Genomic DNA, 16,741 nt, shown 5'->3' on the forward strand with positions numbered 1-16,741 from the left:
ACTAATTTAATCCTCACAACAATTTTGTGGGGTTGGTACTATACTTATTTTATAGATAAAAAAATGATACAGTAAATTGCTAAAAATCGCACACTAGGAAATTATAAAGCTGGGATATGAACTCAGGCACTCTGGCTCCCAAGCCTGTGCTTTTAACCACTACATTGTATCATGTTTTATCTGCTTAGAAAGGTATAATCTCCCAAGACTGAACCAGGAAGAAATAGAAAATATGAACAGACCAATTACCAGTACTGAAATTGAATCAGTAATTTTAAAACTCCCGACAAACAAAACTCTGGTACCAGATAGCTTCACAGGTGAGTTCTATCAATTCACCTATCCTCGAACTATTCCACTAAATTACAGAGGAAGGAACACTGCCAAACTCATTCTATGAGGGCAGCATCACACTGATACCAAAACCAGACAAAGATGCCACAAAACAAGAAAATTGCAGGCCAATATCACTGATGAACATAGATATAAAAATCCTCAACAAAACACTAGCAAACGAAGTTCAGCAATACATTAAAAGGATCCTACATCATGATCAAGTGGGATTTATGCCAGGGATGCAAGGATTTTTCAATATCTGCAAATCAATCAATGTGATATGCCACATTAACAAATTGAAGAATAAAAACCTTATGATCATAGCAATAGATGCAGAAACAGCTCTTGATAAAATTCAACATCCACTTATGATAAAAACCTCTCCAGAAAGTGGGCATAGAGGAAACATACCTCAACCTAATGAAGGCCACATATGACAAACCCACAGCTAACATACTCAGTGGTGAAAAGCTGAAAGCATTTCCTAAGATCAGGAACAAGACATGGATGCCCACTCTTGCCACGTTTATTCAACATAGTTTTCAAAGTCCTAGCCACAGAAGTCAGAGAATAAAAAGAAATAAAAAGAATCCAAATTGGAAAGGAAGAAGTAAAACTGTCACTGTTTGCACATGACATGATACTATACACAGAAAATCCTAGAGACACTACCAGAAAACTACTAGTGCTCATCAATGAATTCAGTAAAGTTGCAAGATACAAAATAAACAGAAATCTGTTACATTTCTATACAATAACAACAAACTATCAGGGAATTCCCTGGTGCTCCAGTGGTTAGGACTCTACGCTTTCACCGCCAAGGGCCTAGGTTCAATCCCTGGTCGGGGAAGTAAGATCCCAGGAGCCGTGTGGCACAGCCAAAAAACAAACATGAAAAAACTATCAGAAAGAGAAATTAAGGGGCTTCCCTGGTGGTGCAGTGGGTAGGAGTCCGCCTAGCAAGGTGCAGTGGGTAGGAGTCTGCCTAGCAATGCAGGGGACACAGGTTCGAGCCCTGGTCCGGGAAGATCCCACATGCTGCGGAGCAGCTAAGCCCGTGTGCCACAACTACTGAGCCTGTGCTCTAGAGCCCGCGTGCCACAACTACTGAAGCCCACGTGCCTGGGGCCCATGCTCCACAACAAGAGACGCCACCACAACAAGAAGCCCACACACTGCAATGAAGAGTAGCCCCCACTAGCCGTAACTAGAAAAGGCCCACGTGCAGCAATGGAGACCCAATGCAGCCAAAAATAAATAAATGAATAAATAAATTTTAAAAAAAAAGAAAGAGAAATTAAGGAAACAATCCCATTTACCATTGCATCAAAAATAATAAAATACCTAGGAATAAACCTACCTAAGGAGGTAAAAGACCGATACTTGGAAAACAATAAGACACTGATGAAAGAAACTGAAGATGGCACAAACAGATGGAAAGATATACTGTGTTCTTGGATTGAAAGAATCAACATTGTTCAAATGACCATACTACCCAAGGCAATCTACAGATTCAGGGCAATGCCTATCAACATATCAATGGTATTTTTCATAGAACTAGAACAAAAAATTTTTTTAATTTGTATGGAAGCACAAAAGATCCCGAATAGCCAAAACAATTTTGAGAGAGAACAGAGCTGGAGGAATCATACTCCATGATTTCAGACTATATTACAAAGCTATAGTCATCAAAACAGTATGGTACTGGCACAAAAACAGACACACAGATCAATGGAACAAGATAAAGAGCCCAGAAATAAATTCATGCATTTATGGTCAATTAATCCATGATAAAGGAGGCAAGAATAAACAATGGAGAAAAGACAATCTCTTCAAATAAGCAGTACTAGGAAAACTGGACAGTTACATGCAAAAGAATGAAATTAGAACATTTCTCTAACATCATATACAAAACAGACTCAAAATGGATGAAAGACCTAAATGTAAGACTGGATACTATAAAACTCCTAGAGGAAAATATAGGCAGAACACTCTTTGACACAAATCGCAGTAGCATTTTTTGGATCCAACTCCTAAAGTAAAGGAAATAAAAGCAAAAATAAACAAATGAGACCCAATTAAACTTAAAACCTTTTATACAGCAAAGGAAACCATCAACAAAACGAAAAGACAACCTACTAAAGGGGAACAATATTTGCAAATGATATGACTGATAAAGGATTAATATCCAAGCGTATAAACAGCTCATACAACTCAACACCAAAAAAACAAACAATTCGATTAAAAAATAGGCAGAAAACCTGAATAGACATTCTTCCAAAAGGGAAATGCAGATGGCCAACAGGCACATGAAAAGATGTTCAACATTGCTAATCATCAGGGAAAGGAAATGCAAATCAAAACCACAAGACAATAGATATCACCTCACACCTGTCAGAATGGCTATCATCGAAAAGAACACAAATAACAAATGTTGGCAAGGATGTGGAGACAGGGGAACCCTCAGACAGTGTTGGTAGGAATGTAAATTGGTGCAGCCACCGTGGAAAACAGTAGAGAGGTTTCTCAAAAAATTACAAATAGAACTACAATATGACCCAACAATTCCACTCCTGGGTATATATCCGAAAAAAACCCCAAAACTCTAATTTGAAAAGAAACATGCACCCCAATGTTCACAGCAACATTATTTACAATAGCCGAGATATGGAAGCAACTGAAGTGTCCATCAACAGATGAATGGATAAAGATGTGGTATATATCTACAATGGAATACTACTCAACCACAAAACAGAATAAAATTCTGCCATTTGTAGCAACATGGATGGACTTGGAGGCTATTATGCTAAGTGAAATAAGTCAGACAGAGAAAGATAAATACTGTGTGATATCACTTACATTTGAATCTAAAAAATACAACAAACTAATGAAGGTAACAATAAAGAAGCAGACTCACAGATATAGAGAATAAACTAATGGTCACCAGTGGGGAGAGGGACGGGAGAGGAGGGGCAATATAAGCATAGGGGGTTAAGAGATACAAACTATTATGTATAAAATAAGCTACAAGGATATATTGTACAATGCAAGGAATATAGCTAATATTTTATAGCTATAAATGGAATATAACCTTTAAAAATTGTGAACCAGTATATTGTACATCTGTTTCTTACTTAATATTGTATTGGGTTGGCCAAAAAGTTTGTTTGGTTAATGAACATGCTGTTCAATAAAGTTCTTGGTGAAAACGAAAAATGTGTCTTTTATTTTTACTTAAAACCGAATGAATTTTTTTGGCCAACCTAATAAATCAACCATACTTCAATTTAAAAAGTCTATTTGTAATCTTTTAGGGGTTCCCTCAAATTTTCCTTAAATTTTTTTGAAGACTTTCTAAGACAACAGACCTAGCTTATATATATAAGAAATAAAACATTTTTCTGAAGACTTAAATGACTATGTATATCATGTATCATTTACTTTTAATTCATATCTGACATGCTTAGGACCTCTACTTCTACCTAAATCTTATTGGAGACTTAAGTGGTCACAAATTGACATACACAACCTACTAGTAAGTTAAACCTTGACCTTAGAAAAACATGATATTCCTTTAGTAGCTGCTCTAACAGGTATTCTGAGAGGTTATAAAAACCAGAGCTACTATGAAGATCTGATTAAACACTGAGAGTGGAGGTAGTCTACAAAAGTAATGTAATCATTCAGGGATATCCAAAACAGGAAGAGGCTAAGCAACACAGAGAAGCCTCTCTGTTTCTACTAATCACCAGTCACAAAGGTATCTCGTCAAGATTTGGGAAAAAAACCTATATCATTAAGAAAGATAAACTATTTTATTGGGAATAACACCATAAAGAAAAACTTTATGGAGTCATGTGGCCCTTTGGAGTGGGTGGAGGAAAGGATGGCTAAAGCGTAAGTGCTATACTATTAACTAAACCTTCACTAATTTCTAATGAGCATTATTTTTTCATCAACAAATAAAGACAGAAGTACAACCCTATCACTCAAAAAATTTTAGTAAAGAATATACAACAAAATCAAAATATCTCTAGAAATATTTGATTTGATTCTACTACTAAATAATAATTGATACAGCTATTAATTAGCATATAAATTGAAGAAACATCTTCATAACCAAAATTCATATGACTGACAGCCAGCCTCAAACCCTCCCTTTTGTTCTATATCTTATAAATATGTAAGATACCTGAAATGATAGCTAGTCAGGAAGTTATGGTTCCTAACAGGAGATATAATAGATTATTTAAAACTGTTATGGAAAATAACTGTCTTCTGCTAACACAGTAATCCTTAATGGATATTTAGGATATTATCCTAAATGGATAATTTTATTTTCAATTACTTGGTATTAAAATACTCATCTCTACCATGAGTTTCTAAGCTCTCTAATTTTAATTAGTCATATATAAATATATATATATCAAGATTACTAAATCTAACATCTTAAGATAACAGTTATAAAAAATTTGATTAAAAATTTTTAAAAAAATACAACATCCTTTTCTTTTCTGTAATGAGTATAATTACCCAAAATAACACATAAGGTAGATTTGGAAACCCCACATAATAATTATAAATCATCTGTATCCAAATAAAGTTGGAATTTAAACCTTTATCTTGATGACTGTTAGTTGTCCCCAGGTACTGTAAGTCAGAATCCACACTGCCAGTTTTACCACATATCTGTGAAAATCCAAGTTGTCCACGTTTCCCAGAAAGATTTGTCTGATGAGTTCCAGTGGTGCCTTTGGAAGGAAGGAAGAGAAAAACATAAAATCAAAAGTTAACTTTATTTCATGAACACATCTAATTTCACAAATGTTGGTATCATTTGTGTGGGAATAAATACAGGAGTATATATACACTGAGCCAGGCAGGCAAGAAAGGGATAAAGCTTTTGCTATTGGCAGATCTGATTAGTGACAGGGGTTAAATGACAGAAGACAGACTGGTAAAGTACAGAGAAAAGAAAAATATATTGAAAAATATGTACAAAGGCAGTTTCTTCCTACATGCTCCCTTCTCTCACCATGGAAGGTTTCTCCAGACCTGGCTTTCCTTCTTCCCAGTATTTGTAAGTACATTTACACTCTACCCAAAAAGGTCTACTGCAGGACTCTTCTTTCTTTCCTAACATGTAACACAGCATTTGCACAGCTTCAAAGCTTATCCAGGCATATTTCCCAGATCCCTTTCCCCTTCCTGTGGCTGGTTAAGGTTATTCCTGGGCAGGGGAATAAGTCTGAAGAAAAGAAGGTGATATTGACCTCTTTGGTATTTAGTTTATTCATCTATAAAATCCTTTGTATGTATTTCTAAAATTCTGATTTTTATAACTGTTCCTCTACAATTTCAAGCCCCTTTACCCTTCATGTATTGGACATCTTCTAAGTTAATTCTTACCTCCACGCTTTGGTTATACTTTCTCCTGAAATCTTGCCTCACTGCCAATCACAAACACTTCCCTTCTTTAAAATTCAGCTCAAGTCCAACCTCTTTCCTGGAGTTGTTGTAAACCACTTCCATACCTATGATCTTTTCCTTTCTTGAATCCCTATAGTACTTATAATTCATATCATTCAATCTATCATTAAATTACATGTTGTCTCTGTTATTTAAAATCTGTAAAATTAGGTAAGAACTTCCAGATGGTACAAAAAAACATGAGCCTTATAAAAATCCCAAGTAATGGTACAAGCATAACGATATATTCTTGCATTTTTTTGTCTATTAAATAAACATTCAACTATACAATCATTATAACACTTCATTCTTGTATGAAAATATTATGGAATTTTACTGCATAAAGGTCTATAAATTATCCTAGGGTAACAATGTTTTCTAAATATTGTGTCTGAATTCATAGCAAACAAATTTCAATAACGGATACCATTTGGATCTTAAATAAAAAACAAAGTCAATCTTTATCTTATACCCCATTTTCCCTTCCTAACTGGTTTCGTTCTGTCAACACATTACCATTTTTCTAATTACCTGGGTACTAAGTCTTGAAATTTTTATTCCTCTTCTTTTTTATTTTATTTTTTTTGCGGTACGCGGGCCTCTCACTGCTGTGACCCCTCTCTTTGCGGAGCACAGGCTCCGGACGCGCAGGCTCAGCGGCCATGGCTCACGGGCCCAGCCACTCCGCGGCATGTGGGATCTTCCCGGATCGGGGCACGAACCCGTGTCCGCTGCATCGGCAGGCAGACTCTCAACCACTGCGCCACCAGGGAAGCCCTTCCCTTCTTTATTTTATTTTTTTATTTTTTTTGCGGTACGCGGGCCTCTCACCGTTGTGGCCTTTCCCGTTGCGGAGCACAGGCTCCGGACGCGCAGGCTCAGCGGCCATGGCTCACGGGCCCAGCCGCTCCGCAGCATGTGGGACCAGGGCACGAACCCGTGTCCCCTGCATCGGCAGGTGGACTCTCAACCACTGCGCCACCAGGGAAGCCCCGGCCCTTCTTTATTTTTTATATCCAGTCATATTTTCCTGATTATTCATTTCTATTCAATTTGTAAACAACCTTGTAACCCTAGCTTCTATTTTCCTTAACAGAAAAAATCTCTATTAGCTCCCTATAGCTTATAAGCACAAGCTCAAATTTTTGAATCTAGCACACAAGGGTTCCCCACATCCCAATTTATCTTTGACCATCTAAAATGAATCTTGCCTTTACACAGTTGCCAGAACATCTCAAGCCCATTCCTAATGTGAGCCTTTGCTCTCTTCATACCTCCCCTCTAACATCTTAAATCATATATATCCCAAAAAGATGCAGTTCAAGTCCTATCTCCTCTTTAATGCCTTTTCTATCTGATAAGGCCCATGATAGTGACCATGTTCTCTGAATTACATAATATTTACTTTCTGTAACACTTACTTAGGCAATTAAACACCTTTCCAGTTGCTCTGGCCAAAAAACCTTAGAGCACTCTTGACTTCCCTCTCACACTCCTACACACCCCATCAGCAAATCATTATCAACTGTACCCTTGACATATATTCAGGATCCAATCACTTTTCACTACATTTACTGCTACACTGGTCGAAATCTCCATCAACTCTAGCCTGGATTACAACAGACTCCCTGTTTTCTCCCTTGCCTCCTTTAATCTATTTCAAATGTAACATCCAAAACAAGCCTGGAAAACAAGGCAACTGATGTTACTTCTTTCATCAAAAATATTCCTCACTCAGAGTAAAAGCCAAAGTTCATTCGAAAGCCCATTAGGCCTTAAAATAAGAACCCCTATTATCTCTTCAAGTTAATTTTCAACTTCTCTTCCCCTTAACGCTTTTCATTCCAGACTTACTAGCTTCTTTGATCTTTTTCAAAAGTGTCCCATACTCTGCACTGTTCCCTCTACCAGGAATTATTTGCTGTTCTCTCTTGATATCTATGTGGTTGCTTCAAATATTCCCTCCTGAATATGGCCTTCTTTCATCCCTTTATTTAAAGTAGCCCCTCCTCTATATTCCTCTTTTTGAAAGCTTTTTTTTTTTCCATAGCATTTATCACCATCTAACCTACTCTGTTTTGCATTTATATAATGTTTGCTTTGTCCCAACTAGAATGAAAGACCCATTAGGCAGAAAATTTTCCCTCTTTTGTTGACTGCTATACCCCTATTACCTAGAAAAGTACCTGCACATATGGGCTTCCCTGGTGGCGCAGTGGTTGAGAGTCCACCTGCCGATGCAGCGGATATGGGTTCGTGCCCCAGTCCGGGAAGATCCCACATGCCGCGGAGCGGCTGGGCCCATGAGCCATGGCCGCTGAGCCTGCGCATCTGGAGCCTGTGCTCCGCAACGGGAGAGGCCACAACAGTGAGAGGCTCGCATACAGGGAAAAAAAACAAAAGTACCTGCACATGGGATATACTCAGTAAATACGGGTTGTTGATTAAGCAAATATTGCCTTACATTACTACTTAAAGGATTTCAGTGAGAAACACTCCCAGGGTGAGACAATTATGTCAAACTGTCCATTCTTATCAGATCTTTAACAAATATTTATTGAATCTGAACTGTCTACTAGATTATAAGTTCTATGAGCTCTTAAAAGAACCATGAAGTTTAGAGGAATCTTTAACTTGGTTCAAAATTTCCATTACCTGCAACTTTCACTTACCAGTAGCACATGTAGGAAGAGAATCTGAGTTAAATTCCCAACTCTTCTGAAATAAGTTTCTTGACACTCTTTTTCTGCTAAAACATAAACCATCATTGACTGGCATTCCTTGAGAGGGCTTTAATTTTGGAGATGGAATGAAATCATTGGCTGAAAACTATAAGAACAGAATAATAAATTAGCAAATGTGGGTTAAGTCTACTTGGCAATAAATATGACACAATTTAGACCTAATTATGAAATTCAGATTAAAAGAAAAAAATTAAATTTATCAAATATACAATGATACAAATAAATGTCCATATACAGTATGGTACACTAGCAGTATTTTTTCATGCCATGATAGAAATGCTAATTTTTTTCCTCTTTCTTATACCTCACCCCAAACCTTTTCTGTACCTTACCTTCCTAGAGTACACACATGGCAGCTAGGAAGGAAAGAAAGCAAATGACAAAAACAGTGAAATGACAACTTGAATAGAGAAAAGGACATTTCTGATTCAGCAGCATGGCCAGTCACACTATGCCATCTTTGAGCATTGGACAATAAATGCTAATTGAAGATCACTGAACCTGTAAGCATCCCATTTTACTATTCTTAGTGAGACAAATTTACTATCCATAATTAGCAGCCCAAATGTAAATGTAACCTATGTCACGGTTCCCTTAGGAGATTTCTGTATGATAGGTCTTTCAGTCAAAACCAAGTACATAATACTTTATATACGTCTAGTACTGTATAGTTCCCAATTCCTTTTCCACATACCCACTTTGATCCTTAGGCTACAAAAGTGCCAGGATAGAATTTTGAATTTCTACCTAATCATAGTTAAAGAACTAAGTGAAAGCATGATTCAAGTGTTCAGAATTCTTCACCAACGACAGCCTCAATTGCTCTGGATCATTTCACATTGACCATAGCTATAGAACATTTTAAAAATTGAGTGAACACACAAGAAATTATACTTACTGTCCATATATTTATTTGGCGCTTACAGACACAATCAAATCTACACAGGCAGTGAACTATAAGTCTTCTCAGGTATCCTCTACAAACTTTGTCAAGTGTCAAATGGCAATGAAATACAATAAAATTAAAGATACATCTATTTGAAAACCTCTTAGCCACTTGACCATTACAAGATTAAGACTATAAACTACTAAATATACCTCAAGTAACTTCTTATTCCTCATCAAATTTTGTGAAAAACCTGTTAACTCCTTCAAAAATTAATCCCAAAACACCAGTGAGAAATAATGAATGCCTCAGCTGAAAAAGGCCTGACTTTACTTTCTCAAAATCCAATGTTATAATTTCTGTGACTGATTATATAGAAGGCAGTATGAAAAGGACACAATGGAATAAAAATGAAACCAATTACAGTCAACTTTTGATTAGATACATTAAAAGAAGGTATACTAACCCAGTTAAAATCATGAGTAATCCAGAAATAATTCTCCAGTATGGAATACACTTACATTAGAATTACTCCATAATTAATTTCTGCTTAGAGAATAGAACATGAATATGTATGACAGTGAATACAACAGCTAGTGGTAGTGGTGGTGGGGTGGAGATAATGGGGGCAGTGGTAGCAGTGGAGAATGTGTCTGTGAATCTGGCATTTTCAAGAATCTAGAAGTCAGGAATTACATTTTGCTGTAGAAAAATCTGCAAATATTTGAAAGCAGACTGTAGACACACCAATTATTATTAACATGAGAGGTCTCTTTTGGTCTCTCTTAAAAGCAGTCAAATGATTTTCATCAGGATAAGCTTTGATGGGACTAAACAAAAAAATAAAGGGAAAGGGAAATGAGTTAGCATAAAAGAGAAAAGTACACATATTTTGAAAATGTTGTGAGCTAAATTTACAAAATACGAAGCAGTCTGTTTAGAGCACTTTATGACTCAGGAAAATGGAACTGAGTTTTAAGTCTTTGAAGTTAATATCTTAAAATTTAATTCACTTAATTCCTTACAGTAAATGAAACTGTTATAAAAGGCAAGTTTCACATTTAATATTAACAATGATTTGAAATTCACAGTCTTATCTACTATTTTAATCTTGCTGTTTATTATCTGTTAACCTTTACACTTGATTGCTTATATATTTTTCATAAAAACATTTCTTTGACCTAACACATCTTAGTTCAGCTTTTGGCAAGGTATGTTAAGGACATCACAAAAATAGTTGTTGTTTTTTTCTTTCTTTTTTGGCTGTATGTGGGCTTTTAGTTCCCTGACCAGGGAAAGAACCCATGCCCCCTGCATTGGGAACACAGAGTCTTAACCACTAGACTGCCAGGGAAGTTCCATTACAAAAATAGTTTTAATTCCACTTTGGTATAGTTAGTAGCAAATTATCAGGAAAAGACTTTTTAATAGCTAGTTCTCTCAGAAACCACCTACACTCCTGCCTTTATTGAGCTTGTACTAAATTTATCCTAACCTCCGGCCTCCAGGTTTGGACCTATTCATATTCTACCAGTTCTTTCTGGTTTTCCCTGGACTCCAACCTTGTCCCTTAATGGTGGCCATTAAAAAAGTTTATTCCAATTACCTTCCAATTACCTCCAAAGTCACCTTCTGAAACATCTTTGTGTGTTTTTTCAAATCATTTTCTATGCAACCTTTAAGAAAACAGAGTTGTGATACCATATATAACAAGTTTTATACCCCAGTTTTGCACTTAACATTATAATGAAATATTATTGTAAACATTATATTTCCCATGTTATTAAAACCTCTCATAAGTGCTACAAACTTTCATTACAAAAAGTAGTAACTACTTATAGTAAAAAAAAAAAAAAGATAAAAAGTCAAATTCTTCTTTGGCACCCTTTTCACTAGAATCATGTGGATAAACTCTGTTAACAGTTCTTTCTCAATATATGTACATTTTTCAACAAGCAATTTTAAAAAGAAACAAAAGTAGATCATATACTACTCTGGCACATAGTTATTACTCAGCATATTGTAGACATCCTTCCATGTTAATCCGTACAAATCTTCTTACTCTTTTTAACTGTTGCCCAGTATTCCACATTATGGTTGGACTCATAGTTCCCAACTGATGGACATTTTCCTTGTCACAACTTTTTACTATTACAATCTTGTAGTGAACATGATTATGCACATATCCTTGTGCATTATATGCTCTACAGAAATATAATATATATAAAGAGAAATATATAGTTCTACAGAAATACTAAAAATGGAATTGCTAGGTCTAAGGACATAAGCTATGCTTAAAGGCTGCATAATATTCCATTGACTAGATATGCCATTCTCCTATTATTGAACATTTGGGTTGCTTCCAAATTTTTTTTGTATATTGATAAGGAATTTCAATGAGGGAAATGGTACATACCTAGCATACGGTACCAGTGCTGATGGAAGGAGACTAGCAGACCTTAGAAAGATTGTTGCATAGTAAGTATTTTTTAAAAACAACTAAAATGGTTTCTTTGAAATCCTTAGTCTTCCTACATAAGAAAAGAATACCCAGACTGAACTCTTTGTAGGTATCAGCTAACCAGTTTACCCACAAAATGTGCAAACAAGACTTAACTATGTCTAGTCTGTAATAATTTTTTTCTCTTTTCTCACTCCTGGTTTTTCCTTGATTTAGCCTATTAGCTGACTCTCTCTCATGTAAGAAAACAAATTGCAAAATAACAAACCAAATGCTTCTGACTGCTCTTTGATGTCTATTTCTGGAGGTGTCAGTAATATACTGCCCTTCTGGGTCCTAACTTGAGAATCAAACACATGGCCTCAAAGCGTACCTTTTCTGAGACTTGGACCGTTGAGTCCTCAGTGAATCTTTCCTCACGTAACTCACTGAGCAATAGGGCTCTTGCAGTGGATCTGATTCTTGATAAAGTCTGTTTCTGGTTCTGATTTTGACTGGGCACATGGACAACAGTTTCCACACAGATGGCATCAATGGTGGAAATGGGTTTTGATTTAATGGTCTATCAGGTGATTTCTGCTGGATAGCAGTCTGCTTGTCAGGTGGCAGCTGACAGGGAATCTGGAATCTCGTTTCCTTATTGGTATGTTGTTTTTGCTTGCTTTGTAAATGTATGGATTTGAGCTCCTGTACTCCAATAACCAGAGTCCTCTTCCTCCATCCAAAATTAAGGTTTTCTTCATGTTTACTTATTATGGGCCCAATACCTGACAATATCTGTAAAAATCAAATTCTTATACCAAAAATAAAGAAAACAAAATCCTTAACATTCAATGGTCAGCTTTCTTCGATTTTGCTAAATAAATAACTGCAAGTTAACATTATTTTAGAATTCTAAAGCTAAAGAAAGGACAGTAAAGAAACTAATTATAAATTAGAAAAACTTAGGAAAATGGTGGCTTCCAAAAGCCAAACAGCACAATATTTAATAGTTTTCCAAACCTTAAGCAAGTTTAGCCTTTTAAAAACTAAGAAAATTTAATGCCATTATTGTAAAGGATATGGACATTGGGGAAAAAAAAAAGTCTCACCAAATTCTTGGGAACCACAATTCTCAATCTAATAGTTATCTATTGCTGTGTAATGAGTTATCCCAAAATACAGTAGCTTAAAACAACAAACATAATTGTCTCTCTTTCTATGGATCAGACATTTGGAAGCAACTTATTAACTGGATGGTTTAGATATCTCTGAGGCTGCAATCAAGATGTTGGCTAGGCTGCTGTCAACTGAAGGCCTGACTGAGACTGAAGGATCACTGAAGTTCATTCAGGTGGCTACTGGTAGGAGGCCTCAGTTCCTTGCCATCTGGGCCTCTCCAAAGGGCTGCTCACAACATAGCAGCTGAGTTCCTCCAGAGCAAGTGATCAGAGAAAGAGAGCACCCAAGATGGAAGCTAAAATGCCTTTTTATGACCTAGTTTATGAAGTCACACACCACCATTTCGACTTTATTTGTTAGAAGTGAGTCAGTTAGTCCAGACACATTCAGGGAGAGGGGAACTGGACTCCAGTTCTTCAGGTGAAGAATTTCAAAGTATTTGTGGAAATATATTTAAAACCAACACACTCAACAATGATGCTTCCTTGATGAACCTACTGAATCTGATTATATTTTTGTTTCTTCAGCTGCTCAATATTCTTAATAGATTGGCACCTGCTTCTACCTTAAATTCTATTGATTTATCATAATTAGATCCTCTAAGTTATGTAGAAAGTAAAAAAATTTTCCATTTTATGAATATGAAATTTTTTGAGCAAATTGGTATATCTCGTTTCGCTCTACACAATATTAATCGATCAGGATAATATCAACTGGAACAAACTCTTGTTCCAATTGGCTTATAAAAATCATTATTATTAGGTTAAGTGCTTATATCACATTAAACTAAGTAAAACCCAAAAAGAGAATTTAAGATTTTTTTAAGATTTAAATGTACTGGTTCTTTAAGGAAAAAAATGCTCTTGCCAAAAGTTATACATTCAAGGGAAAACACAGACTAGCTGTGGGTTTAATTAATGACCGTGGTTACTAGGTTAAAGAACAAGGAAAAAAAAAGTTCTTAATCTTAAAAGTTTTAATACACTGCATATACTTGTATAGAAAAAATTCACATAAAAATTCTATTTAAGATGGCTCTTTGGACAAATCAGACTCATTTGAAAACAGCTTTTTGTCTTTGCCCAGATTTTATACCATGTAAAAATAATATTAGGGGGCTTCCCTGGTGGTCCAGTGATTAAGAATCCGTCTTGCAATGCAGGGGATGCCAGCTCGATCCCTGGTCAGGAAACTAAGATCCCACATGCCACAGGGCAACTACTGAGCCCATGCCACTAGAGAGAAGTCCATGCGCCAGAATGAAAGATCCCGTGCACCCCAATGAAAGATCCCACGTCCCGCAACTAAGACCTCATGCAGCCAAAAAAAATAAAATAAAATAAATAAATAATATCAGTATGATATAATTGTTTGTGCAAACTTGAACTCATCCTCTCAGGAAACGCCTAATTAACTTAAATTTCTTAAATTTCCTCTACTGGTTTCACTGGTTGGATACATTAACATCACTCATTTTCAAAATATAAAATCATGTGTTCAATTAAATTTTATAATAGATAATATCTTTATTAAGAGGCATCAATTCTTATAATGCCATAAATCTTATAATGCTTAATACATTAGCTTACATTATAATTTCTAGACTCAGTTAAGGTTTTAGAATAATACAAAACTGGGGAAAAAAACAGAAAACTGGGTCTTCCCTGGTGGCGCAGTGGTTGAGAGTCCACCTGCCGATGCAGGGGACACGGGTTCATGCCCCGGTCTGGGAAGATCCCGCATGCCGCGGAGCGGCTGGGCCCGTGAGCCATGGCTGCTGAGCCTGCGCGTCCGGAGCCTGTGCTCCGCAATGGGAGAGGCCACAACAGTGAGAGGCCCGCGTATCGCAAAAAAAAACCCCAAAAAAACTGAATTAATGAAAAATCTTTAAAACCTAATTTCTAATTAAGATAAAAATGCAAATCACTGATCACAATACTTTTAAAAAAATTTTATTGAAGTATAGTTGTTTACAATGCTATGTTAATTTCTGCTGTATAGCAAAGTGACTCAGTTACACATATATATATTCTTTTCCATTATCATTTACCACAGGATATTAAATATAGCTCCCCATGTTAAATTTACCCTTGTCTGTTATAATTACAGGATAACCATCAAATAAACAGGTTAAAGTATATATAAATGCCTTTGGATGATGACAAATGCATGTTTATTTTTGCCACTTAAATCATTATGAAAAGGATATATATACTCATGGAGAGAATAAAAAGACAGTTCTTGGTTACATGACTTTTAGTTTTTTGTCTGTGAGGAAACAAAAGTTGGTGTCTTTGGGTAAGGTTATATTTAATATATATAGCTGATGCTGCCTTAGGTTAAAAAGTTACAGGGCAATAAAAATATGTATACAAGGGGGCTTCCCTGGTGGCGCAGTGGTTGAGAGTCCGCCTGCCGATGCAGGGGACACGGGTTCGTGCCCCGGTCCGGGAGGATCCCACGTGCCGCGGAGCGGCTGGGCCCGTGAGCCATGGCTGATGAGCCTGTGCGTCCGGAGCCTGTGCTCCACAACGGAGAGGCCACAACAGTGAGAGGCCCGCGTACAGCAAAAAAAAAAAAAAAAAAAAAATGTATACAAGGAAATGGGTATGTTTCGTCCATTTATCAAGGGAATTGTTATAGCGTTTTTTTAGATCGTAAAATCAATATAATACATACGTTGTCTTATTTAATATGTTTTTTAAGGTTTATTTTTATTTTTATTTACTATATTATTTATTTATTTATTTTTGTGGTACACGGACCTCTCACTGTTGTGGCCTCTCCCGTTGCGGAGCACAGGCTCCGGATGCGCAGGCTCCGCGGCATGTGGGATCTTCCCGGACCGGGGCACGAACCCATGTCCCCTGCATCAGCAGGCGGACTCTCAACCACTGCGCCACCAGGGAAGCCCTAAGGTTTATTTTTTAAAACTTATTTTTAAATTATTTTTAAGTTTTTAAATAGATTGTTTACTCTGAGAATAGATATGCTTTGGGGTTACTCATGATTTTGACAAGCATTAAAAATAAAAGTTTTTTTTGGAATTCCCTGGTGGTCCAGTGGTTAGGACTTGGCACTTGCACTGCCCTGGCTGGAGGTTCATTCCTGGTAGGGAAACTAAGATCCTGCAAACCACGCAGCTTGGCCAAAAACAAATAAATAATTAATTTTAAAAAATTAAAAGTTTTTCAAATACTTCAGATATCTCAATAAAATTTTAAAAAGAAAATTAATGACTATTTATTGGAAACAATCCAACATCTACATTGATATTAAATACGCCTTCAGGATTGTTTATGATTTTGACATGTTTTAAAACTAAGGGTTTTTCTCTTTCAGATATTCCAATTATATATATATATATTTTTTGGCTGCATTGGGTCTTCCATTGCTGTGCACGGGCTTTCTCTAGGTGCGGCGAGCAGGGGCTACTCTTCGTTGCAGTGCATGGGCTTCTCATTGTGGTGGCTTCTCTTGCTGCGGAGCACAGGCTCTAGGCACACGGGCTTCAGTAGTTGTGGCACATGGGCTCAGTAGTTGTGGTTCATGGGCTCTAGAGCACAGGTTCAGTAGTTGTGGCTCACGGGCTTAGCTGCTCCACAGCATGTGGGATCTTCCCGGACCAGGGCTTGAACCTGTGTCCCCTGCATTGGCAGGCAGATTCTTAACCACTGTGCCACC

The 16,741-nt window shown here is 36.6% G+C and overlaps 1 protein-coding gene across 3 annotated transcripts in view; it reads right to left on the reverse strand.

The window, feature by feature from the left end:
• The window catches only part of TOGARAM1 (TOG array regulator of axonemal microtubules 1), an 80,650-nt gene that overhangs the window by 55,175 nt on the left and 8,734 nt on the right, over nt 1-16,741 (reverse strand). For all 3 annotated transcript variants that reach the window (XM_060004631.1, XM_060004630.1, XM_060004632.1), the window contains exons 2-3: nt 8,478-8,634; nt 4,953-5,087 (exon numbers count right to left, since the gene is read on the reverse strand). In XM_060004631.1, coding sequence (XP_059860614.1) covers nt 4,953-5,087; nt 8,478-8,634 — 292 coding nt within the window. The remainder of the gene's footprint in view (nt 1-4,952; nt 5,088-8,477; nt 8,635-16,741) is intronic.

This window comes from Delphinus delphis, chromosome 2 (genome assembly GCF_949987515.2).
Source record: "Delphinus delphis chromosome 2, mDelDel1.2, whole genome shotgun sequence".
Classification (NCBI taxonomy): Eukaryota; Metazoa; Chordata; class Mammalia; order Artiodactyla; family Delphinidae; genus Delphinus; species Delphinus delphis.